This window comes from Larus michahellis, chromosome 9 (genome assembly GCF_964199755.1).
Source record: "Larus michahellis chromosome 9, bLarMic1.1, whole genome shotgun sequence".
Classification (NCBI taxonomy): domain Eukaryota; kingdom Metazoa; phylum Chordata; class Aves; order Charadriiformes; family Laridae; genus Larus; species Larus michahellis.
This window is the reverse complement of record NC_133904.1, coordinates 4,874,855-4,902,707: the sequence shown is the minus strand read 5'-3', so window position 1 is coordinate 4,902,707 and position 27,853 is coordinate 4,874,855. Positions and strand designations below refer to the sequence as shown.

Here is a 27,853-nt window from a genome sequence, read left to right as displayed (position 1 = left end):
TTCTCAGGTGAATATCTGGATCCGAGCAAAGGCAGCGTTAAGTTACTTACATCCAAATGTCAACCGGAGACTGCCTTACTATTTGATCAAACAGATGGATGACACACGTGCACAGACACACAACTGGTGCAGGTATCACCACAACCACCTTTCCAAAAAAGCCCATCATCTTAGAATAGCCTACAAAGACATCTTTTTAGCACAGTACTGAAGCACTACAAATTTTAGCACACTGACTACCCTTTACTCAAAGTCCCCAACTTCCAAGGGTCAGCAGGCAACTAAGGCTGCTTGCTTAAACCACTGGCAAAATAAGAAAATCATAAACATGCATCACTCCAACTGTTAGAATTAAATAAGAGCAGGTGAGTGACATTCTTGCAAGAAATCGTTCTGTATAACATTGTCAGCTGCTGCATTATTTTTGTCACCATCTACATGACTGTTCCCTTCTAACACACCAGTGTTATCTTCTGGAAACAGTGAAAAAAGGGAAATAAAATTAAATACACTAAAGAATATATGTGTCTAAAATGCAAGCACACATAAAGCAAATAATATGTGAAGCAAGTTAATTCCTGTGGTTTGTTCTGTATGATAATGGTCATCAGCCAACCTCCAACCGTGTGTTCCCAGGCTTTCGCTTTCATTTTACTACTGTCTACTAGAAGACCTGGTTCTGCATTGTACTGACCTCCTCAAGTCCTTCAGAAGAATCCGTGGCAACTGACAATGCACAGGACCACACACAATCAGACCTTTCAACGGTGAATTCACCTAAGCAAGCCTTTACCAGGAAGTCAGGCAATTCCCCATTGTATTTTCTCATTTCTACCTAACATGATTTGCATCACAAGCTGCCACAGAATAGGGGATGGAAAAACCCCAACGTGACAACTCTGATGGACTTCCCAAAAGCTGCATTACCTTTGGCTCCCATTGCGTATGAATCCGGAGGGGCATTCTGCCATGCACTCGTCGTTGTGAATCACAAACCTCTCATATTCACTTGTTTCAGTGGCAGGGACTTTGGAGCAGAACTCTTTAGTCACACAGCGCCAGCCCTCGAACTTGTAGGTGTTGGGAGGGCAGGTGGGCATGCAGACGCCTTCGTAGTAGTAATTGCGGCAGGCCACACAGGCGGTGTTGTTGTCGGGTGCCGTGCAGCTCCCCAAGCATTCGGGATGGCAACACTCATTTTGGTCTGTACAGGCTCGCTTGCCACATGAGCTGGGGCACACTGCAAGACAGAAAGGACGGCAGCATGAACAAGAGCTATTAAATAAAGTGAATGGCATTAAAGGAAAAACCCTGATCCAACTCGATGCTTTCATTCCGTGGGCTCTAGAGTATCTCTGCGAAAGAACCAACTCCTGTAAAACTGATAAATTAAATCCTGTTTTTTCTTGGTTTTAGTTGCCTGAAAATATCTTTTTCCTCAGATCAAATTTATAACGTGAACCAATTAAATAATAAGGAAAACTGCTGAAAGCAAGATCAACATAAGGATAATGGAAACTGCCAAGTACTGGAACCTATTCCATAGCCCTAGTATTATGGTTGATTTTTTTTTTTTTTTTTTTGAGTGCTGACTTATTGTCTTTCTAAGCATTTCTTGTCTTTCCTATTTGTACTTCAAATTGGTCTTTTACTGGCAAGAAGACAAGCTTCCTTTAAACAACTTAATTACACGTGTACAATAAAGCACTGCTATACTGTAGCGCACATGGTTAGGTTGACCCCAATGTAGCATCCCGATGTTGCTTATGTATGCAAAATGAGGTTTAATAAAGTACAGATGGTAGACATCAAATGCTGTGGAACCATGGAGCTACTATTTTCCCCTGAAGAGCCTAACAGAGTTCTGCCTTATCCCTAAATTCTGGGTTCAGAGAACAAAATATGAAAGGGAGGAAAAAAAAAATGGGGTGCAAATTTATGGAGACGTTCATTTTACATGAAAGCATCTCAGCTTGGAAGACACGAACAAAGAGCAGAATCATCAGCAGACAAGCTCACCACTGTTACATCAAAAGAAGCGGCAGCATTATATTTATGTAACAGCAACATTTTGATTACAGCGTTGTATGGCCTTTCAGCCATGTGAGCTGTATGCCAGAGGCTCTGTAAACAAACACAGATAGGAAATCTGGTTTGCATTAAGTAACTGCTTTCCACTTTCTAACTTAGCTAAAACACAGTACCAGTAATAACAGCATAAAACAAAATTTCAGTAGTACAACTACAGGGAGATCCAAGCAAAGCACCACAAGACATTTAAACTGAATGATTTGAGCAAAAAAAGCATAGAACCAGCAACGAAGTTAATAACCCAAAATGAACACGGAAGCAGCAGAGCCCAGCTTGTAAAGAAAGACAATGTTTTAAGAAACCATAACAGTTCCACAGAAGTTCTGCATTGCAATTTCTCTTCCAGTTTGCAACTACAGTGTTGTTTTAGTGTAGCACCAAACACCCTAAAATCTTGACCCCCTCCTCTTCCCATAATGAGGTCTAGGCTTTCCAGTATGTTTTCACAACGGTATTGAGCAGAGCACCACAACCATGACATGGGACCAAGGATCAAGACATCCTACGTCAAATTTTGATTTTAAGAAGCCATTTTTTGCCAGCTTTAAGGTAGTGTCCACCTTGGTAAGGGCTTGTAAAACTGCCATCAGAGAACTTTGCATTTCTTATCAAAATGGTTCTGTGTTGATCTTGCTTGATTTTATTAACTTTTTTTTTTAAGCCCTAACCGCCGACTTTGCAAGTGTAAGCACCTGGGTACAAAGCTGGGATGTCCTTATACAATTAAGTCAAAAACAGATTTTGCGGAGAAAATTCAACCTGCAGGTACGCCCCAAGTAACCTGAGAGCCTTAACAGTATCTCCCCTGTATTAGCAGGTAGCTACGAAGAATCAGCAGCAGACCCGCTTACAATATCTGACAGGGCCATTACTTGTACCACTGACACAACAAACTAGCATTAAAAATAGGTTGGATATGCTGAATTGAACGCAGCAGGTACTACTGAAGTTGCCCAGGAGTTCATCTGTCTCTTCCAATTAGAAAAGAAACATCATTTCACCCTACAACCCTTTCCTTAGGCACTAACTACTATTATAACCCAACAGCACTGCTCCATACCTGTATACTCATTTTTTTCAGAGTGAAACCAGGCAGAAAAGTAGAAGACTCTGAGAACAAAGTGGAAGGAGGAGGTGGGGGCACAGGGATGGCCGATACTTGCCCAGGTCGCAAAAATATCCCATGCAGGCTAAATTAAGAAAATTTTTGCAGAGCCAGTTACTTGTAAGACTACTGAAAGCAGGAACACAGAGGAAATCACTGCTAAATAATGCACTGAGCAAAGATGCTGGATTATTTTTTTTCTTTAAAAGGGAAAAAAACCAAACCCATGCACCCCAAACCCTTACACAAAAATAAACCAGCATGCAGGTATATATGCTTTTTTTGATCGTAACCTGCACTAGTGTAAAAGGAGTAAAGTCTGCCCAGGTGCCACCTTAGTAAGGCATCCCAAATTGCCTCTCACCTTCAGGGTATACAGTACTGCCTGCATTTGTGACTAGTAAGGGATTAAAATAAATAAATAAATAAAAAATTAGCATGTCTTGCTAGCAGATGGACTGCTGTTCTGAGTGGGTGCCAGAACTCCGATTTCGTGTGGTAGCTACATTTCCAGTTCAGAGCCCTGCTAAGAAAAAAACAAACCATGCACATCCCGTGCCTCCACGAAGTTCATTACTAAAAGTATTGAATAACTACATGATTTTTTTGTTTTCTTCTAGACAGTTTGCTAAAAACCAAACACTGCGACATTAAGCACTCAGATAAGTATAGTAGAAAAAGATCGAGTTTATTTCATTCCTGGGAAAGACTTTTGTATTCCCTTAATGCCTCTGCCATTCAGGAACAGTCCACTATATAAACAGGATTCCCTGCATCTCCTGGTAAATCTGCTGACTCTCGTCTACAGAAACATAAATTGAAGCACAGAAGGATACGCAAGTTCACATGCAAAAGGCAATCAGTGAAACAGGTTTTCAAAACTACTGTAGCATTTTAATCGCAACCAATTTAACAAGAACTCTTGAAAACTTTTTAAAGATAATTTTTTAAAAGCTCAGCAACCTCACTTTTCTCTCAGTCCTATTTTTTGCTTGTTCTTGCTAACGTTGGCATAGTTTTCAGCCTGGAGACAATACGGGTATCCTGTTTCTTTGAAAAGGCAGAACAAGAACTTTTGTGTGTGTGTAGGATATATTATGAACAACAAAAAGTCTTATCTGCCTTACGTGCCAGTTCCCTGATATCCCCATTATAAAAATCTTACTGACCAACACTGGCTGGCCTTACAATCCAGCCCCATCTATCCTCCCCCGCGCCCTCCCAAACTGTGCTACTTGGGCTGCTAGATTTGTACCAAAACTTTTAAAATGCAGGTTCCAAAATACTTTTGCCAAAAAAAACCCCTTAAATATGCTCAAAAACTTGTTGACTTTAGTCCGCAAGAACCTTAGAGAGAAAAATATAAGCAAATAGTGGGCTGACGTCTGGGGACAGAATTTATCAGCCAGGTACAACAGTGCCTTGGATCGTGAAGGCTGATGACTGTATACAAAAAAACCCAAATCCCCAAACAAATCCTTGCTGACAAGCACAAGGGAAAAATACGCTTAATTGTTATCACACGGAACTACCAAGATAATGGAAAATTTCAGAGACCTTGGAGGGCAGCCATAGAAGAAGGAAGTCAAAGCAAGACCTGGAGAAGGGCAGACCCTTAAGCAGCTTCATGACTTTATTACAGAGATGACGAAGGCTTGACGAGACCTGAGTGTCTATTTACGTCTAGGGAGCGAAAGGCCTGAATAATCATCAGATCTTCACAGAAGGACACTACAAGAGTACCGGCAGCCACAAGTCAAATTTACTGGAGCAAAACCAATAGCAGTAGTTTCCTTGACCATCCATGCTTCACCTTCTCCCTGATTTCTTCACATAAAAGGTTTTCCTTGTCAGGAAAAATCAGGAGATTTTCCAAATACTATTAAGATACTATAATCACTCGCAAAAAAAGGCAAAATATTTCATTTCAGGATGCCCACTTACTAAGCAAATCAGATTCAGACCCAACATACAGAAAGGAGATACTTCAAAACTAAACGCAAAGATCTTACAAACAAGAGGAGCTCCAAGAGAATCTGACTCAGAGACTCATTATTCTCAATTAAAATCCCCAAGATGATAAACCAAAATTGCAAACACAAAGCAAGGTCGGGAAATCCTCAAACACAACTCTCCAAAAAAAGCAAGGAACAAATCATCTCTCTGTATTTACGGCAGTTCCCTTTTGGACAGCCTCATGCGAAGGAGGTAGTAGTAAGTTTTTCTGACATCTCATACCTCCTGCTATGTGAAGCGCGCACAAAACTACAGCTCACTGCAAACACTCCACGTTGACATCATGGCTATTGTACAGTTGGGACAGACAAAGTGTTCTTATCTCCAAGACGCCATGACTTCAGCATCGCTGAAACAGAAAAATCAGGTGAATAAACAATCAGTCACAGGGAGGGAAAACACGGCCAGAAGAGGAAGGCTTCTGGCAAGCTGAGGCACTGGCCTCTGCCAAGGCTGGCACCCTGCCAGTCACATGCGGGTGAGAAAAAGGTTGCCAAGTGTGGGATAAATATTTTTTTAAAAGATTCTTTCTCTCCTTATAAAACGATACTCAATCCTTCCTTTTTTTTTTTTTTTTAATGCTTTTTCTGCTTTTTTAGAGCATCCTTCACATTAAATAATGTTTCAGAAAGAAAAGGGGGGGGGGGGAAAGCCCGGTTTTGAAGAGAAACCAGAGGAGGGAGAGAGCCTTTTCTCCCAGCCAACTACTGAAAAAATTAGCTGTCTAAATTTATCCACAAAGACAGAAAAAAACGGTCATTTTTGGAATGTTAATCCCTCTACATGACAGAATTTTTAAAATACTGCATTTTAATGGTCTAAACTTTGGTACGATCTTTCAAACAGCTGACTTCAAATGCTCAAGCAGCCTATACAAGACCTGATTTCTTTTGCCCAGTATACTGTGAGAATAGAGAGACTGGAGAGACATTACTCAGAAAATCCAGTTCCAGTGATTCATAGTCAGGGCTGGAATCAAATAACTACAGAATAAAGGCCGCAATAAGGAAATACACGTATTAAATACATGCAGTAACGTGTTCCAATCACAGAAATATGGGTACAAGTCATCTCCAAAGAACTGAAGAGGCCACTTAAAGCAGTTGTATAAAATCTTTATAATGGTACAAAACCAGGTATTAGCAACATATTAACATATTTTTTTGTCTTTTCAATCTTTCCCCTGAACTCAGAATCCTGGTATTTCATGCTCCATGAAAATCGTGAAGGGAAAAACCACTACCAGGTCGAACAGCTTTCCTTCTAGTAATTACGGCATAAAGTTTGGCAGATTTTGAAATTAACTGCCAGATCTCATTTAAGAGTTCAGTTCAACCCAGCCCTGATGCTAAGACTTCAAAGTGATCATCTCCTTCCTCTTTAAACCTCTAATATGTATACAGCCATGCCCACCAGTAAAATATTTGTATAGGTCTACACAAATTTATACCAAGAAGCAAGAAGAGGGCATTAAGTCCACAGCCTGCAAGCTGCTGTCTGACTCGAGATCATTTCATCAGTCATGTTTACATCCTAGTCATTACCAGCCCATTTCTATCCGGCAGACCTTTCCATGGATCTTGAAATTATTCTGAAGTTGTTGTGTGAATTATTTTCTCCCCGCTACTCAAATCTATCTGGAGTTCAACTACATCTGGTCGGCTTCCACACAAAGCTTTTTGGTCTCTTGCTTCTTGGTATTTCAGTTTGTCACAGGTGCTGTATGCCATATCCCCTAAGTGAAGGTGTAGGTGTGACAAAGCATCCAGAACCTCAAAAAAAACTTCAAAGGATTTGCCCAACCTGACATCAGCCCATTAACTGCTCAATCTTTAACCATGTGAAAGACTGAAGAAGAAATCTACTCTTGCATCCCCTTCCTCAGGATTGTAGGGTTGAAAAACAATACCACCTAAATGTGTGTATAGCCAGTTGTTCAGCAGCTGGATCCCACTGCTCAGCTGGAAGCACCTGTAGATGATTCCAGAGCAAAGGAAGTGGAAGAAAGGAGCGGAGAAAGGTCAGGAGAAGAAAGCCCAGCACCACTCAGCACCTGGCGACTCTCAGATACCACCAGATGCAGTAAGGCCTATGAAACAGAGGAAACATTCATCATTCAATAAAATGAACACTTTGCTGGAACATACTCTTGTGGTGAGGTACTCCGTGCCTTCTAGTTTTACAATTTTTTTCTTCAACGTTAGTATTTTCCCTTCCCCTCACAACAGTTTTAGCACCTAGAGCACTTCAGACTAGCACACAGACCAGCCCAGCTCCGAGGAGCCAGAGGCCCACAGAACAGTTTGTAATCCCTCAAACACACAAAAGCCTAAGTGCAACGTACCTGTAGCTCTCCTTCCCAACCAAAAAGAACATTTTAGCCTATTAAAAGCCTATTAAAAATGGTGATGAAAACAACCCAAAGCATATTTCAGTTGCATACACTGGAGTTTGATGACCCCACCACCATCACCACTTTTGGCCATCTATCATTCATTCTTTACCCTAGAAGCTACCTCAAAAATATTTCCAGGCTTCCCAGCTGCGATACTTAACACCACGTGTGCTAAATCCATTTTATTTAGAGTGACTAGAGGACTCGGGGACACTATTTGGCACTGTAAAAACCTCCCATCCCTTCAGGTTTTCTGCAAGTGAAGCAATCAACCCAGCTAAAAGCTCCAGCAGCGTTACAGCTACTCACGTCACACCAAAATTGGAGCAAATGGAAACCTAAGTGAAGAAAACAACTACCTTAGACCACAGTCAACAGGAACCAAGGGATTGTACAGTTACTCCATTTGCTGCTAAGTGCGTAATACTAACTACCAGGAAGGTGCAAATAAACACGACTTATTGACAAACCCAGGCAGCACAAATTGCATTCTCTTTCAAAACAGTTTATGTTGCCCGGCACAACTCAGACTGGCATCATTGCAGCTGGCACTCGAGAGAAAGAGGAAAAAAACAAGTCCATTTTGTCCCTTCCACGCCAGTATGAATTCAGTACATAAACAAACCCAACTGAGGCATATACACAAGCATCTATGAGGCGTTCAGGCCAGTTTTACTCTATCTTCAACACCAGGTAAACAAATTGGTTGGGAATGTTTCAGCATCAGTGCTCCACTGTTCTAGAAACATTTCCTCTATGAAAAGGGAAACTTCCCACTGGAAGGTGCAAATCAGAAGAGTAACCTGACGTCAGTGGGGCTGAGAGCAGGAAAGCGGGGGTCACCTTGCAGCAGCAAAAGCCGCTCCCCATCCGCTCCAGTCACCCACCACTCAGGGACACAAATTTATTCACATTTCTAAAGGGGCAACTGAAGTTCCCAAACTCCTCAGTAACACTTAAGGAAAGAAAAGGCCTGACGCACAACAGCTCTCAAGCAAATTATTTTTCTTTTCACTGCAGATTACGAGTAATATACTGGGGTTTTGGTTCTTGTTGCTTAAAGCAAGATTTAATCTGCCTGTCTTCCAAATGCTGCAAGTGTAAGGCAATAAGCTTTACAGGATTTAATTAATATACTGCAAGTAACGAGTGCTGGTCAGTCATCTCCTGGCAAAATCCCAGCTGGAGGAAGAATACTATTCACATTCCAGATTTATTCTAAAGGAGGAAGGCAGTTTGATAACATTATCACACTGGCCTAAATTATGTAGTTCTCTTAATGCTGAAGGATAATGGCAGTTTAATCTTGAGAGAGAAAAAAATAAAAAAAGAAAAGTCACTGGTTCGGAGGGATTCAACTCCAGCTTTGTTTCATGAACGCCCTTCGTATTTATGCATTAAGCCCATCAAAAGGTTTACCATTCTGGCATAGGCAATGAGACATAACACTCATCTTAGGGGGAGACACCAGCACTGTCAAAGGCTGATTACCCTAAAAATGAAAAGGCCAAAAAAAAGCCTCAGTAAAACTAATGTTTACAATATGCTCAGTAGGGCAAACTTAGAAAGTTTTTGTTCATCTCCAAGTAGGATACCTGCATTAACAACAAATAAGAAAATCTGATGAGTTTTAATCATTGAAAAGATTAACACTCAAGGAAACAGCCAGAAAGAGCAAGAACATTCAAACTGTTTTACTACAGGGCAATTTTTTTTCAAGCTGTTCATTTGCTAGTGAGATAACCCACTAAAAACAGGACTAAGATCTAGTTATTTAGGAACCTGAGAAGAGAGAATTCCAATGGAAGGGCAAAACAAGATGCAAGAATACTGATGGTTTGCAAAGTTATCAGAGACACTTGGGTGCATTTGTTTTCAATTATGGACTAGGAAATCTGGGAGTACGTCATCACTTACGATATTTGCACATTGCAAGTGAAGGCATCCTGTTAAGATCAACATCACTTCAAACAATATTAACGGCAATTATGTTCGAAACGATTAAACAAAGTATTTCCTTCACGACTTCCAGAAATACAAGAGAGTGTAAGCAAATCTGACAGCAACGGAAGGTTGTGCTCTTTAGACCCACAACAAACAAAAGGTGGGCTCTTTCCTTGGTTTTAATAATCATGGAATGATTTTTTCATTCTGAATCTTTCCTCTATTATAAACTGAGAGGGAATACAGAAGGTGCCAGAGTTTGTAGGACCCAAAAGCAGACCGGAAGGTGGCCCATTAATCCATCTCTTAATGCATTTTAACAAATTTACAGGCAGCATGGACAGCAGAAGGATAAAACTGACTTGAAATATGCATTGAAATTGATTTCTTCTCATATACCACAACTGTGGATGGAAGTGCTTCATAAGGAGAAAGGAAAATGTTGAGTATCTTCTCAGACTTGATGCGAATTGCTTTCATAGTCTGTAAGTGATCCTCAATTGTCTGGACATCAACTTTTAACGCCATCCTACATGGTTTGATCTCCAAAGAACAAAACTGCTGCCAACGGTTGCCTGTTTGCTTGTGGGTTACTGAACAGCTCTGTTTGCGGCTAGGAAAGGCTGTGCCAGGTTGCGGGGCCTGCCCTGAGAAGCTCAGGGATGCTCCTGATCCACAGAGGCACTGGACATCGCCGTGACCCGAAAAGAAGCCCCAAGCGAACCACTGCAACTTCAGCAGCTCTGAATCCCCAGCTCGCTCAAGCCAAGCAAAGGACTGTAACACCTGAAATCAGAAAATACTGGAAAAAAGTGACTTGGGTCAGCGAGGGGCACCAACAGGAACAGCACGTGAGTTTGCTCAGTGTTTTCTTCTAACCTAACTGGAGGATGACATTACATCATCCAGCCTGCACTTTAGTCCATTATCTTTAAAAACATCCTTCGTTGTAAGACAGAACTATTTCAGTTCTTCCAACATGTTGATAAAATAAACTGAACGAGAAAAACCACGCTTTACTATGCCATCCCCCAGAAACTGCAAACACACATAATACACTCGGGGGACAAAGGGCACGCACCTCACTGCTGGCCATGGAGCCCAATCCACAGCTAATACTGGGATGGGTGAGCTGTCTCTGCCTATACACATGCACATGCTTTTGAGGAACTCCTATTAGTATGACTAGAAAAAAACCCAATAATTACATTGCCTCTGACTTCCTAAATCCTCTCCTGTAGTACGGATTTGTGATCAGATTAGAGAGTACCAGGCAGTTCTATTTATTTATTTGTAGGAAGGACAGTCAAGGTGAGCTGTATCGCTGGATCTGACAGGGGGTCCAGGCTGCAGCGATGCCGCCTGGCCGCTCTGACCGGAGACAGCATCAGATGGCACTTATTAAAGAAAAAGGGGGGGATTCATGGTTTTGGTACTAGCACGAAGTAGGAAGCACACTGCTTCCCACTCTTTCTGCTACAGTTTGGCACGTTCGAGCTACACTTCTCCCCTCCAGTACCTTTTTTTGTCATCTCAAGTCACATTCACATTAACATATAAATACGCAGATCCTTACACACTGCGTATAGCAGATACTTACATGGATGGTCTCAAAAAAGAATATTCTTTTCACACACTAAAAAAATTATACAGAGTTATTTTAAATTCAGAACTGTTTGTATATTCCTTATAAGTTTATAAAACTCTCACTGTCCTCCCATGACTAACGAAACTGGAATTGAGAGACTATTCTATATTTATAACTCGTCTGGTTGCTCATGCCTATGGCCCTATTTCCACCCTCCGTTACTGTACACAGAGCTATGTGAGGTATTGTGGGTTCCCAAACTTCACCGATTTCCTAACAAGGCAGGCCTGTGTCCCGGAGGAACAAGCTGGGGGCTGTTTCGTTCGAGCATTGGCCGAACACAGAGGGAGAGGCCTTGAGCGCTGTGGGTTTGGCAGCTCTTCTTGTAACTGGTATTAGAGGCCATTTCTGTGCAATTACATCCCTAACTGGCACCAGGTTCTGTATCGATGCTACTGATACACTGTCTACAGCCCAGGCCTGCTCACAGCCCAAACCATACTGCTATTGCTACACACTTACCCTATTTATTTTAGCAGTGCCTGCAAGCCAAAGCACTTCAACGCTTAACTGCGCTGCCCCCTCAGTCACCTACGGTACAGAGGCACTGAAAGTACCAGGCAAATCCAAGCCTTGACAATGAAGTCCATCAGACTATTCACTGGCCTCCCAAAATCAAAAGGAGACAAACCCCTTCAACTTTACCCAAAACTCCCCCCTGAGACCACACCATGTTCAGTGATGCTGGCATGTCACTGAACTCAACGGGGCAGCAGAGAAGGAGACTCTAACAGGTATATAAATGCAGCAAAATGAGGAAGAAGATGGATTTCATACAAATGAGGGCCGAGTAACACTCGTAATCCATATGAATGTGCTACGGTCTGACCAAGAATCACGCAACCACGTCTCATCTTTTAAACAAAAACACTTCACTAGTTCATAAATCCCAGAGAGAAGCCTAAGTATTTGACATGAAAAACGTACCTCATAATCGATGGGCTTTTAACACATGCCGGACACAGAAATTGTTTCTAATTTGCAGATCCTATATACATTCAATATAAATAAATATTAATACAGAGGGAGAAAAAGACACAGGTGGATTTTTCAAATTCAAAGTATGTTGCGGTGGCTGGGATTGGGGTCTAACTCCCATGGAGTTAGATTCATTACAGTACTTAAGCTATAATAAACCACAAAAATGAAGAAACCCACAACTCTTCCTATGAAGCTTTGTGAAGTCTGGAGACAGAAGAGCACCAAATGATGCTGTCATATCAGGAATTAAGAAAAAGCAGAAAGAGTACTGCCCAGCACTGACGGGGAAAGGAAAATTTTTCTCTTTTCATATAATCACCTTGCACTCCAGCCTCCATGTAACGACTACGGTAATTTCCACAACTACCACCCCCCAGTGCTGAGGAGTCAGACCATATTCAAATTTGGGAGTATTTATCCAGAGATCTACAGGCTTCACATAGAAAAATGTGGCAATATCTGGACTATGCTTAAAAAGATTAAGCCTCCGTACCTACAAAAAGCATTACAAGGAAAGTAGTGGCCAACATGGCCGAATTTGTTTAACTAAAATGAGAAAGTTTTCGTCTAGCAAAATAAATTTCTCCTTAGAATATTCTAGCTGAGAAAGCGAGCAATCACCTAAACCAGCCCATACAGCAAAGCGAGATTTCCAAAGGAAAGAAGATGAAAGGTATATTTTGGTTCAGTCAAAATAATTGCTGCTTTGAAAGCTGAGCAGAGTAACACACTGCACCTGAAGACATGGGTACTCACGACAAAGAAATGTTACCTTAAGCCCTCATGGCACCCGGTGTCTGGTTTGTTTGCACATTCCGTACGCTCAGAACAAGTACTGGCGCGGGGAGAGCCCCTAAACATGTTTCGCAAACAATTACAACCACCTGAAACAACGCACCGGGGCTGAAGTCATCTCAGCAACGGCCCCAGACTCACCAAGTGGCACCGTTTGAAATCCGGCTGTTCTCATCAGAGACGCAGAAGGGAAACATTCCCTTTATCCCAGGGTCACAGCCCTGCAGGTAAGCAGGAGTGCTGCAATTTATTTTTTTTCCCCAGTTTATTCAACTGCTTTCTTTGCTTTGCAATAAAGCTGTCACGATTAACAGACAACTCTGATGAGTCAGATGTTCAAAGGAAAAAAAAAAAAAGAAATTAAAATTAATTTTGTACTTCTCACCATCTAAACAGTAATGCCACTGGTTTAATTGTGTTCCATCACTTTGCATACCCAAAACACCAGACAAAAGTTATTAAAAACTCCTTTGACTTAGCAAGAAGAAAACCGATCTAAATTTAGCCCAAGAAGCTAAAGTTCATGTCACTTTGAGGGAATGACTTAAATACGGAATATTTTTTCTTCCATCAAAATCAGGGAGGAAAATTATAAAAGGTCTTTGAAGGACTAAATACAGCAAATCTTAGTATTATCTTTTGAAATTATAAAAAAAACAGGTTCCACGTATTTACACCATTAAAAAAAAAAAAGTCTATGTTGCAGTAATTAAAGCACAGATGTTCTTCCACAAAAGCATCCTAATTTGACTGACCCTTTTCTAGCGTTTTTTAAAATTCTCTTTTAATGTTAAAATTCCATTAAGCATTTAATTTACTCTGTAGAGAATTAGCATTAGGTGTAGGAGAAGACGCAGGTTCCCAAAACAAACAAGCACTATACAATTCAATAATAGAAGTATTTATAGCTTCTTCATGCAGCATGTGCAGACTTCAGACAGACTGTGAAGCCTTCTCACAAGCTCGTTCACCCTAGAAATTATTAGATTTATAGGACACCTACAAACACCTACAAATGGGAAATTTAATGAATTCTAAGCTTTATTTCTCAATAACAGTGCAGTAAACAAGATTGCAATTACCTTTTCTTCCAGTTATGGGTCTCCTTGAGCCAATAACTGCAGATATCTTTGTTTATAGAGGTCAAACGGGTGAATGCATCGTCATGCTGCCCATTTTCAACTCCTCATGATGCTACGCTGGTTTTTTACTATTCGGAAGTGCCTCCTTCTCCTTTTACTCATCTATTCTCAACATGGAGCCATGCCACTCTAAGTTCTCTAGGTGTATGTTTACAATACACAAAGCCCAAGAACAAAATATTTCTGGCTATGCTAGAGTTATCAATATTGTATCATCTCCAGAAATGTTTAATGCTGACATTCAGCAAAGCTGTGACAAAGAGTTATGTTATCACCTCTGGTCCAGATACTCATGACTATAACAGGAGCCCAGTGGGGGTTTTGGCCAGCCGTGGGGGGACAGTGCCATATTGCCATCAGACCACACTCAGTTTGAGAAACGCTTCCCAATTCCACCATTAGAAATGACACTTCTCTTCCAATGTTTACGACTGCAAAATGAAACAACGAATGGACACGTCCCTACTTCAAGCAGGGAAGGCCCCACCTTCTCTGCAGTTACTAAACTTCCATACACATTAAATAAAGTTTTCTGTAATTACACAAACACTAGCCTGAACATACTGCCTAAAAATCACGCTAATTAAAAAAAAAAAAAAAAAAAAAATCACACAAATCCAAATTTGCAGACAGAGCCTTCACTGAAAAACAACAAAAGGGAACTACCAAATAACGGCAGATCCTGCTTGTTGATGGTTATGAAACAAGAAACAGGGAGGGGAAAAATAATTAGTATTCCAGGATGTCCCACACACACACCCAAAAGTAAAAGCATTAAATTGGATGGGAATAGAATAGCTGATTTTGCCTGCAGTCAAATACTGAGAAGTATCATTTAAATTGCAAATTATAGAGCAACAGATTTTTGCACGAAGTTCAAGGGTTTTTTATGGTTTGTTTTTATGAATTAGGAATGACATGGGGAAAAAATACGGGGGCTGGGCCAGCTACTACCCTTAATACATATTTCAGCTTAAATATTTCGCAGATTCATTTGATGCACTTTATCTAGGCCCCGCAGCTTGTTAAAGTGATGACAGAAAGTGAAGCAGCTTCTCAGAGATCATCCCTAAGGATGCAGTATCCGCTGGTGGCCACGCTGGCGCTGGAGGATTAACTGCTACAGAAGGGATCTCCAAACTGACTAATTACTCCCTCCTCCCCACATCATGTCCTTCCCCACAAGGGACACTTTTAATCCACTCATACCTTTCCTGGGAAGTGCTTTTCAACCCACAGTTCATTCGACAAACCTTCCACTTCGCTTTCCCAGGTTTTAAAGAGCTTATTCCTACTAACATCAGCTTCTTGGCCTTGGTTCCTACAAATTAAACTTCATGAACGCTTGGTAACAGAAGAATATATACTTCACATTTATACAGTGCTTTTTAATCAGCCATTCTCAAAATGCTTTACAAAGCATGAAATCTAATCGGGTGGTTGGTTTTGATGCCCATTTTAAAGCAGGGGGGGACCAGGTGTAGTAAAAAATTATGAGTGACTCCAGGTTACAGCAAAAGATTTTGGAACAGAAGCAGCTGTTTGTCTTTACATGCAAAAGCCCCTGACACTACACAACCATAACAATTTTCTTTTAAAATGTAACAAGCCCAGAATTACAGACTTCAGTACACAATTAAAGAACACTATTCAGAGGACCTGGGGTTCAAGTACTTTCTTGCCAGGCTCTTCGTACCTAATAGAGAAAAGACAAAGCAGAAGCCAGATTACCTTTTAAAAACTATTTTAGAAACCAGCTTGGTTTGGGGGATATATTTGCAAAAAAATTCTACCAGTGGGTATGTCAGTAACCACAAAGAAATAGATATTTCAACCCTAACAGTGGACAACAGCCTTATTCTGAAGTGTAAAATACCTTTGTAATACCAGACTTGGATCCTTTGTGACGAACAAATGCAAAGATATTCTGGTGAAGATTCTACAGACTTTAAAGGATGAAAACAAATGTCACCATCTTCAGCACGGAAAGAAGTGAGGAGTGTGTGACGACACTGCACTGAGCCAAGGGCTTTACGGTGATACATGCCTGATCCATGCAAGTCACCACCGCATGATTTAACTGTAAGGTTTAGCTGGAAGGAGTATTATAAACTGCATTAGCGAAAAGGACATAAAACAGTGTTAGGATTCTTATAAGAAAAAATATCTTTTCCAAAAGTTTCTATCTTTGGTATTTTGACTCAAGAGCTTTTCGGGTTTTGGAGTTTTCTTTAAGTAGTAAGCCAAATGACTTCACAAATTATTTTCACTTTTAAAACTACATTGTTTTCTTTGTTTCATTGTCCCGTTGTTGTTTTTTTAATCACAGATGCAGATGGTGCCACCTAGGCAAGTTTACATGTTTATACCACTGAGTATCTTTGAATTAACTTCATACCAATATCAGCTTTTAAGAGATATCACTGCCCAGTTTGGCACTTGAGAAAAGAAATGTTAATCTAATACTGTGGGACGGACGCACACACACAGTTTAGCCGCTTTCAGACACACGTGACTCCCACCTTCTCAGTCCCATCGCTTTACCTCTGGTCCCCACTTAACTCCACTGTTCCATGTCTGGTATCACCTCTACTCCAAAACCTGCGTCAACCACGGCTGGATTTCCCGAGCCACCAATAGCCACAGTGCTCAGGTACCCTGAAGTCACTGCTGGATTTATCCACTTTGCTCAACACACCAGTGGGGAAGCAACAGGATTTCACCCACAGCACAAATAAGGAACCTGGAGTCTACGTGACCTGCCCACAGCTCCATGGCTTGGGACACGGCCCAAACTGTCTGCATCCTAACTAGGGAGATTTCTCCAAACTGCCTTTTTAAAGATTAACGAAAGTATCTGGCTTAAAAATTATCATTTAGAGAATGACATTACCAGGTCAATGTGTCCCTGAACATTAACTACCTCTGAGAAAAGACAATTTTAAAAGCACTTTGTGGTTCTTGGTGCAATGGATAACAAAAAAAAGAATAGGCTCAGCACAAATAACTTAATAGCAACGTCTCTGAGAACCAAGATCTTTTAAAATCTTTTGAAATCTGCCAAACTAAACTTAAAAGAAACTCTACAAGTCCACAAGCCCCTTGGCCGCCTTCTCATTCCCTCAGATTTCATCTCACTTGCATGGCAGCATATAGCTTTGCTGACACCCATCTTATCTGTGGATAGATGAGGACAGCATCCTCTTCACCCTACTGTAATCTCCTGCTGTACATCAGCTTTTCCCCTGCTCCCCTGTTGGCCTAAATTATCCTTCTGGAGCTTGTACGCTGCACTCTCTTCCTCAAGCTCAGAGCTCCTCTAGCCTCCTCCCTACCCCAGACTCCTAAAAATGCAAACTCATCAGTTATTCCCTACAAACCACTAATAAAGTATCATCACGAACCTGGCACTTCCCAAGCGTCAATACAGTCTACTGGCAACCCTATCGAAAACTAGAAGCTACAAAGCTCATGAAAGTGTGCATCTAGTTCCTGCTGCTCTACATCAGGGTTAGCTTGATAAATCAGCAACGTTGACACGCATCCAACAAACTAAAGGATTGCTGAGCTCCAGTACCTAAAGATGAAGATTACAACTAAGAAGTATTCAGCTCTAAATCTGATCTCATGATCTAAGTTATGCTCTTAGTGAAGTACTGCAGCATATATTGTTTTACGGCAGTATCCTACTCGTTTATAATGTACACACTGTAAATAAAAAAGACTCAACACACACAAATTGAGCTATAATTACATGTAGAGCTAAATGCTTTTAAAGTCTAACGATTCACAATCAAGGGTTAGCAGACTGGTCCAAAGAATTGTCTCACATTCAGAACGTGTGATTTACACGGTGGGTGTACAAACTACACGTCAACAAACGGAGAAAAAGATGCATAGAATAAAATTCTTTAAAATCTCAAGTAGATTCATTAGTTTATCTGCACCTTTACGCTCTCTCACATGACAGTAAGTGCACAGTGCTTGCTCATGCTAACATATTTTTGTTAAGAAAAAAAGGCAGGCTGCATTGCAAGCACCTGCCTTTAGAGAAGCTTCTTACAGATTCAGCGACTCTTTGTGAATCCCAAACCCCACAGCTGAAACGAAGAGTGGAGGAAAAAAAAAAAAAAAAAAAAAGGAAAAGAGAGGGGAAAAAAAAAGCGCCTTGTGTTGTTTCATTCACCACTCATTCCCAAACATTCAAATCAGCACCAGCTCGGAGGGGAAATCCAATAAGGATAATGCTCTGGCTGTCCATCCCTGCCCGCGCGGGGCTGCGGGGACACGTGACGGTTTGTTTATGAGTCTGGAGCAGCATCACGAGGCGCGTCCCCCGCAGTGCCCCACGGCACCCGCTCCACGGGCAGGGACAGCCACCGCCCCCGCGCCAGACCCAGCCACGGCAGCGCAGCAGATCCTCACAAAAACATCTGTTCAGGACTCTGCACATGTACCTACTACGCTGCATAGGACAGAACATTTTTACGCCGTTGGCATTTCAGCACGCATTTCTCCACTTCAGATTAAAATTAAAGGGAAGCAGAAGCAGCCATTCAAAGCACAGAAGAGACGCTTTTCAACACGCACAAAACAAAGCAAAACATAAAGGCAGCTCTTACCATAACCACAGTTTGATTCTGCAGGTATGGATTTCTCTCCATAAAAATCAATACAAGATTATTTTAAGCCACTTGATTTCATTACCCTGTATCAAATCTCTGCTCTGAATGGAACATCTGAATCAATTTGTGAAGCTCCTACAGGCCACACTGTCGTAGGCTTTCAAGTGTCTTTTCTCTACCTCTCTTAACCACAGAGACAGCAAGATAAAAAAAATCCCACACTGGAGGTTATTTGATATTTCTAAACAAGAACCAGTGGATTTATTTTTTTCCCTTCAGCTCTCTGATTCCTTACACTGACGTTTCAGGAGGAAAGGAAAAACGAAGCGCGAACTGCACAGAACAGAAGGCCAGTTCGAAATTGCAGAAATCCGCTTCCTTGGGTGTGACTTCTTCAAGACGCACCCAGCTGCAAGAGCTGTTTGTAAAAAGCAGACGGGCTTTGTGTGTCCGGGAGATGCAAAGCGTGTCCCTGCAAGCGATGCGCCGTGTGCCCTCCCTGCCCTTCTTGATGCCCCGCATGCTCGGAAACACACTGCTCCGCTGCAGGGATGGCTGAAGAACCAAAATGTCCTATTTTCAGTACTAAAAGAGGAAAACATGTTGAATTAAACAAAGACACATGTACACTGTGCACTCTTCATACTTAGGCAATGGGGTTTCACCACAAAAGAAACACACTGTAGATCACTTAATGCATTAAAAAAAGATGGCATAGGGAATTTCTACGTAGTGCTCTGAATCATCATGAAAGGCTTATTAAAAAAGGAGCAGACACAGAAAAACAAGTGTCACAGCAATAGGGTTATTTTTGATATCAGTTTTAGTCAATGTGTTGCAATATGAAAAACCTGGAGTTTCCATCTCTTGGCTTCTCTGATTCCTCCCCCCCACCAAATTATTGTCCCTTTATTTAATTTGCTGCCTTCATAATCCAGTCAACACATCCCAAGCTCCACATTCAGAAAGGTTATGATCCTGTTTGTTTCCCATTCATAAGATTGCCAGTGAGAGGGAGTGAGCGGCACAGCACAGCGCTCCCCCCCTCACGCACCCCAAACTCTCCGAATCCACACGGAGTCACCCCAGCACCCAGCTCCGCACCCCAAAGGCCGCACGTGCAGGAACTTCAAACAAAGTCTCTCATCCTCTTTCTTGCATCGTTGTCAAAATTACTGAAAGAGTGCAAAACACAAACAATTTGCCTCTTTTGTACACAGACTGCTCCCGATACGATCAGTATGAACAATTCGCAATTTTAAGAAAAAGAGAAAACCATTCAGAAAAAATAATGTGAGTAAAGTATCAGACTTATAATCGGTTAAATAACTGCTATGAAACCTACTACTGGTTGGGTTTGTGGTTGGGGTTTTTTTTGTTTGTTTGTTTGTTTTTTTTTACAATGGCTATTCTGGAATACTGTAAGGCTGCTTTGTTTTACAGAATATGGATACTTCTATTACCTGCCTGGTAAGCTGATGTATGTAACACACCACCAGTAAGTACTCTAAATCATGTACCAGCACATGTATTTACATTTCAGGGGAGGCAGGACTCAGTGGGACCATAGGGGGGTTATTTGTCTTTTTGTATTCAGAATAAGAAAGTGAAAATGAATGCAAATACCTCCTTTCTTGGCAGCAGGCAGTGCATTGTTAGCATCTCAGCCTACTAGTCTGAGCACTGCAGCTGCCGAGAGGAAGAAATAAATAAATAAGAGCCCAACCCTAACAGCAAGGCATTTCAAAGGACAAAGGATATAAAAAGAAGAGCTGCAATAGAGATTTCAGTACAGCCACAACTGAGATATTCCTGCAAGTTACAGCCACTCTCAGATTATTCCTTTTTTTCAAGCTCCTTACAGTAAGTGCTACTTATCAGTCACACGCTATCCTCCCCTCATTTCCCACCCCGTGTTGATCTGCTGCAGAGGCCATCCACCCATCCATCAGCTCTCAGCCGCTATTTTTCTTTCACTGAAAAGACACCCGATGAATCTGCAGATCCAGGTAGCAAATCCAGGGGGCTTTAGATGCTCTATTATTTTAAATGCACTGGATAATAATTTACAGCAACGCTTTTCAGAGCTGATGATGTGGTGATTGACTTTAGGGGTTTGGTTTTGGTTTTTTAAATCATCTGAGCCCTGTGTAAGGGAGGCAAGTGATGCAGGAGCATCAGGCACTGTGGCCTCCTACTCTGGGCTAGAAAACTTCTAAGAGACCCAGATGGAAGCTACTCCAGTACTTTCAAAGTCTGCATTTGTTTTACTTGGGTTAACTCATCAACTAGAAATGTAAACATTAGCTGGAAGAGAGATACGACTTTTATCCAGTTCTGACGCAGCAAGGAAGCGACAACCTTGAAGATCCAGGTCACAGCCTGGAGCCTTCACAGGAGAGGGGACTCATTTCCAAACAGAAGCTTAGTAACTCCTGCTCACAGAAACCCAAGACTGCTAAACTCTGAAGGTAACGGGAAGCCCGTCAGACAACGTTGCCGAGGACAGCCTGGAGCACCAACACCAACGGGAACGCAGTGTTTGGGCGCAGTCCCACAGCGGAGTGTAGGGAACGGGCAAAGAGGTGGTCCAGGTACCAACTGTGGACAAGGGGCAGGGAGCACACACCACACAAAGCTCTTCATACCAGCGTGTCGCTCTATTTTGCATCATGTAGCCTTGAGTGGTGCGATTTGAGGGGGAAATTGTTCCAGAAAGGAAACCAGTTAATAGCATACACTTAGATTTAAAAGCTTTTTAGGAATCTACCTATTGCATTTTTGAAACACCATGGAAACTGTGCTGGCCCACAAGGTAGGAGATTAACTGAAACAGAAAGGACGTCACTAGGTGTTTCATTTATCTAAATTTCATGTAATCCAGACAAGTCCAAATGAAAAGTAAGTATCTTATTAAACTGGTAGATATTCAGAACTAATTTTTTTTAAAGTAGTACTTAATTCATTACTTTTCAAAAGTAAAAAAAAAAAAAGATTCTTTTTGAAACCACAGTGGTTAGGATGACCCCCTGGTATAGAAATGCTCCATTCTTGCAAAATGTGAGGGAATGAGAATGCAGTAGAAATTATTTTCTAAAGAACGCCAGCTTCTTCACAATCAATGCAAAGATGTGATACTTTACATACAGGCACTATACAGTACATGAAAACCACTTGTTTCTTGTAAAAGAGGAAATTACATACCCGTAACTTTCACTCAGAAGAGAGTTTTGGGGAAAAAAAGTCATTACATTTACCTCAGTGATATAATACTGCTTGCAAAATTCACGAAGTATGAATTGCTACCCTAGCCATAGGGATCTTAACTTCCTGGAAGTTGAGCCTAATTCCTTACAAGTGATTTTATGCGCTCTACCATACTGCGTACATTTGAAGAGGACTCCTACTAAATATATTAGCGCACAAGCCAAAAGGATAAACACTAACACAATTCTTCAGCTTCTATCTGAAGACCTGCCAGATTTGCTCATTGATAAATACGTGAAGTAACTCCTCGTGCTCTGACTGCCACACAAAGCAGCACGTTTCACTTCTCATGGCAAAACACATTTCACAAGCCACTGGTAAATTGCCACCCTGCACTACCCATGATTTGCATTTAATTCAAAAAAAATTAGTTAAGTACATCTGTCCTAGAAATGAGCACTACCACAACAGAGCAAGATTTCTCGATAAATGTATCGCCTCCAGAATCTGCCGCTTCCCCTGGAGCATGTGCATCATTTATGCAACACAAAGGAATTCATATCAAACAAATAATTACAGCTGAAACTCCACAGGAGTTTCACAAAAGGCAAATAGTTTTTTTGAAAAGCACATCCTAGTTATGAAGTTAATCTTCACTAGAGAAGACTACTAGATGTGTGAAACAGAAAAAAAACCCTCTTATTTCAGCACATACAGACAGAAAGGTGGCTAGCCGGAGGGTTTTGTAACTTGAATGGTCTAAGGATATAAGCAAGGGATTTCTATGGTAGAAAAATCTTTTATCAGATGTTGTTGGAGAAGGGGGGTGAGGGGGGAAGGAGTGAATTTTGGAGCATACAAGTCTTTTTTCAGGTCAGATGCATCTGTTCTATTAAGGAACTTCACTAGTACTGTTTTTCAACACTTTTTCTCTAACCAGAAGATAATGCCTGTCCCATTTGATCCTGGACTGGAGCAGACCGTAAAACATTTAGAAGACTTGACAAAGCTGGTAACAAGAAGGAAATGTTCAAAATGAGAGAGTGGAATTAAAACACTGGTAAACTAGGTCAAATTACTAGAGGGAAGATTACCCTGAAATACAGCAAAAAGTACCTATTATGATTGTAATTTCCATCTCAGATAATTTAAATGATTAATAGCAGGAGTTTAAAAAATGAATTAATTCCTGCAACTAATTCAATTTTGTTGTATTTCCTTAGGGTGTCTGGATTTTTAAGCTTAGTACCCAAAGTCCTTTACACTCTTACTGCAATACTGTGAGGGAATTGTATTTTTACACATTTTTTTTTCTTCTTAAATCTTTCATAATTGTTCGTATTTATCAGCATCTTCTCTGAAACATTACTACCTGCACAGAGGTACCTAAAGGGTCCAGCCATGCTCCGAATGCTGCTGCAACTGGAAGGAATTACGGCAAACCATCAATTGTACACACGCAAAGGTCTCTGCTGGTCATTACATCAAAGTTGGATGGGTGCAGCAGCCCAGGTCACCAGGACATTGCCAGCAAATGAGACCACCAGGCCCTTCAGCCCCCCTGATGGATGCAGCGATGTTCAAATCCCATCCCCACCCCCTGTCACAAAAGGGAGCTAGTTACAGACATCTCTGGCACTCAAGGAGAGGTATCTAAGTGTGCAATGAGCCCGGTAAAAGCCTGCGTACGAGCATGGGGCAACAGAGCACGGCAGCTTGGCTTCCTTGGCTGGCAGCTGGGCAAGGAGCCCGGGAGGCGAGAGGCCCCGTTCCCACGCACGGCTCCATTCCACGCGTTCCCAGCAGCCCCGATGCAAATAATTCCATCCACTTCTCCTCCATCACACCCACTGCAAGCGCATCGGGCTGCTGCGCAGGGGGAAACCTGATTCAGGTCACAGCAAAAGGTACAAAAACACTTATTTTAACACAATGCTGCCATGCTTCTTCTCCATGCTCCCCCCATCCGGAGACGGCTGCCTCCCGGCACGAAACCCAATAGGCTGCCTTTGGCTGGGGAAGGGGCAATGGAAACCACATACAGATCCCCCTCCCACAACACAGCCATTACAGAATGGCTGCCATGGCTGCCCCAACGCAGTTATTAGTAGGCAAAGGCTCTGCCCCCTCCCCGAGGGCCACCCTCATCAGGCAGACGGGAGGTGAAGAGGGAAGCTTCACGCCACACAAAGGAGCTCAGAAGAGCAGACCCTCCCTGCCGCCCTCCACCTTCCCTCGCCTCCAGCCCTCCAAAACAGACCTCGGCCTTTTTATAAAAAGTGCATAAAAAAAACCCAGAACAACCCACCCTACAGCAACCCCATGTTTTTCCCTACAGGGCGATTAAAGCAGCTCCTGTATTAATGAGGAGAAACCAAATTTAGAAGAGGCACAGCATCCAAATATAGGCTTAAATACACCTCACTCCTGAAAAGGGTCTCACTGTTTTCTTTCCCCCCTCACCAAGAGCAGACACGGGCTGAACTCGCACCGTCGGGGGGCTCTGCTTGCCCTGCTGCTCAGCAGTGTCCCACATCCCGCCGTCCCACTGGCAGCATCCCCACAGGCAGCATCCCACTGCCCCCGGGGTACCATACCCACAGCCACCCCCATCGACAGCATCCCCACAGGCAGCATCCCGCTGCCGCCAGCCCTGCAGCCCAGCCCAGCACCGAGGTGGTATTTTGGCAGAAGCCAATAATCCTGCTCCCCAGGGAGGATCCCTGGGATGGGCCTGTTATTCCAGGCAGAAAGTAGTAAACAACCTCCCAGGGGTTGGAGACAGAGGTAAACCCCAAAGATGCCATGTCCTTGCTCAGGAGAGTGTTATTACAGGACAAAAACAACATGGAGCTTCTGAGGCTGTGCTAAAAAAACTGTAAGGCAGAAGTTAAGAATGCTGCTCCTATAAGAAAGGAAAAAAAAATAAAAATCAAAGTCATATGTTTCTCAGAAGGACTTTATGAACTTGTTTACAACTAACTATGTTTATGAACACTCTGAATTTCAGAAAATAATTCCACTTACTTTTCTATGCAGGTAGATTTTTATAAAGATCTTTTACAAGCAGCATTTGCTTTTTTTCCAAGGCAAAAAACAAAGTGGGGAGGGAAATTATCAATGCACTGAAATCAGCGGTGGATTGGGTTTTTTTCCCTACACATACAGAAACATTCTAGCAAAACCAAGACTTGGTGTTTAGCTTGATAGCATACAGATGAAGGAAGAACATTCCCAATACAGCCACCCCACGGGGGAGGATTTTAAAATTTGTTTAAAATGGTATTTGACCACATTATGTTGCTATATCCGTGTGATGTCACGCTTGTTGCAAGACAGAAAATGTGCTGCTCAGCCTGACATCTTAAAGGCAGCTCTAACCAGGATGGGAGGATTAGTTTGGCCTCTTTCAAGAGAATAAATTATTGCTGAAGATGTTTACACAATGCAGCTTCATGAGCCTGAAAGGTTGCTTTCAAAAGAGGCCCAGGCCCCCGGCCGGAGGAATGTGAGCGCAGCCCATGTGGGGAGACAGCCCGGGCAGACTGAAACCCGGCAGCTCAATTTCATCCTCTGTCTTTCACTTCAGGTAACTATTTTTGGGAGGCACCGGAGCTGTGTGCATTAAGTGTTGTAACTAGCTAGAGTTTTGAAAACATTTGGAGTATTGTAGACGGAATGGGCTATGAATCGTGTTTTAAAGGCAATTTGTGTTGTAGGAAATGTTAAAATAGAAAAAAGGAAAAAGTTCACCAGCAGCAGTCTGCAACATTAAAAAAAAATAATCGAAAAATCAGATCACCAGGAAAAAAGTTGTCTTCCTTTATATCACTGCACAACTATACAAAGAAAAAAAGCCTAGCCATTCTGAAGTCAATGGCAACACGCAGAGTATCATAAGGGAGCACAAATTTGGCCTCGATTTATTCTTCAAGTGCTCTAAAAGAACACAGCAGTTCCTAATTTTTTACACAGCCATATGCAGACACATCACTACCACCCCTGCCTACATATCACACATCAGGAAACACTAAATTAAACACAAATTTAAATGAAACATCATTGACATTTTGTTTCCATCTTCTCAAAACAGAGAGTAACCAGAACGAACCCTTTCATAACACTCAAAATCTGTGTATTTAAAAAAAAAAAGCAGAGGGGTATGCAGGGAGGGAGAAAAAGGTGCTCTCAGATTTGTGCCCAGCTCCTCACTACCAATTCCCTTGTTCAAACACACAGTAGAAGACAGGGAGACACGAGGGTTGTCAGGGTGCTGAGATTCAAAACAGAAAGGCTTCGAAGGAAGACCCAAAAAAACCTGCTGTAAAGCATCTTCCAAGTAAGTAGGACCTGAACTCAACCCAGTACTCACTTTAAAGTCTTGCCCATCAAATTCCTGATATAGTGAAGACAAGAAAACCCCCGATTGACTTTAAGACTATGAAGACCCTACATGAAATCTCACAGCATTACTTGTGCTTGAAGTTAGGAAGTAACTTCAGGATCTTGCCAAACAGGAGCCCAGCCACGAGGGTGATGCCTCAAACCCCCAGAGCAGGGAATCTCAACCTGGAATGCACAGGCTCCGGGGAAAAATAGTCTAAAGAATTCAACAGTTAACAAAAGCAAGCTTATTCTCTGTAGGCTTAGTGGAGTTTGCACTTCCACTGTTTTGTAGGGGTTTTGTGTGTGTTTGCGTTGTTTTTTTAAGGAGGACAGTGACACAAAGAAGGCTGAAGGTATTCCACATGCAGTACACTGCAACAACTGCACTGGGAAAGAAAAACAGATGTCAGCACACCTTGTTTCTATACCTAGTAATAAAACATTTATAAATCATTCTACTTTCCTCCCTCTCCCAATTTCCTTTGCTCTCCTGCACATAAGTAGTCTCTCAAAACTTACCCTTTCAGCTACTTAAACCCAGCTTTCGGTGGACTTGGCAGTGTTAGGTTTATAGTTGGACTCGATGATCTGGAAGTCTTTTCCAATTTAAATGATTCTATGATTTAGCTATCACCTGCTTCCTAGAGACAATCTCCTGAGGCCCCATGCAGCACGGCCTGCGCGAGCTATCGCCTTCCATCCGCAAAGCCAAAGCTATTGTAAGCACTGCCCTAACAGGTTCTTCCACAAGGAAGCTTGGGAAAGCGGTATGATAATTTCTGGGGATCAGGCAGGGTTAGACATGTCAAGTCAGTTGGGAGGAATGACAACATATCAAGTAACAAAATACCTGCAAAGTAGTATTTCATGCATCCACCTAGTTGCGAGAACAGTAGCAATATACAGCGCCTGACTTCATGGTGTAATCTTCCACTATGCCTCTCACACCAAACACTGAAGTCCCATCCCTCATCCCTAAACTTCCTTCTCCCGAGTAACAGGCGATAGGACAAGAGGAAACGGCTTCAAGTTGCACCAGGGGAGGATTACACTGGATAATAGGAAAAAATTTTACACTGAAAGGGCTATTAGGCACTGGAACAAGCTGCTAAGGGAAGTGGTTGAGGCACCATCCCTGGAGGTATTCAGAAGACGGGCAGACGTAGTGCTTAGAGATATAGTTTAGTGATGGTTTTTGTCAGAGTTAGGTCGATGGTTGGACTAGATGATTTGAAAGGCCCCTTCCAACCAAGGCTATTCTATGATTCTATGATTCTTTCTCCTCTCAAAAATGAGGGGAAACAGAGGGATGAAGGATGGTAAATCTCCTTTTGTAAGAGGAAAACTTTTTTTTTTTTAACTTAGAAGATTAAACCTTCATCTAGCACGCAAATATTCTGAATTTATGGCTTAAATTTGGAAGCCTGCAGGCAAATCAAAGGCAAGACATCTCTGATCAACTATGCAATTCTTATCTCCCTTAAACAAAGAAAAACCTCCATCGAGCATATGGATCAT

The 27,853-nt window shown here is 42.0% G+C and overlaps 1 protein-coding gene across 2 annotated transcripts in view; it reads right to left on the bottom strand.

Moving 5' to 3' along the window:
• IGF1R (insulin like growth factor 1 receptor) overlaps positions 1-27,853 on the bottom strand; it is a 190,122-nt gene that overhangs the window by 45,412 nt on the left and 116,857 nt on the right. For both annotated transcript variants that reach the window (XM_074601120.1, XM_074601121.1), the window contains exon 4: positions 928-1,240. In XM_074601120.1, the coding sequence (XP_074457221.1) occupies positions 928-1,240 (313 nt within the window). The remainder of the gene's footprint in view (positions 1-927; positions 1,241-27,853) is intronic.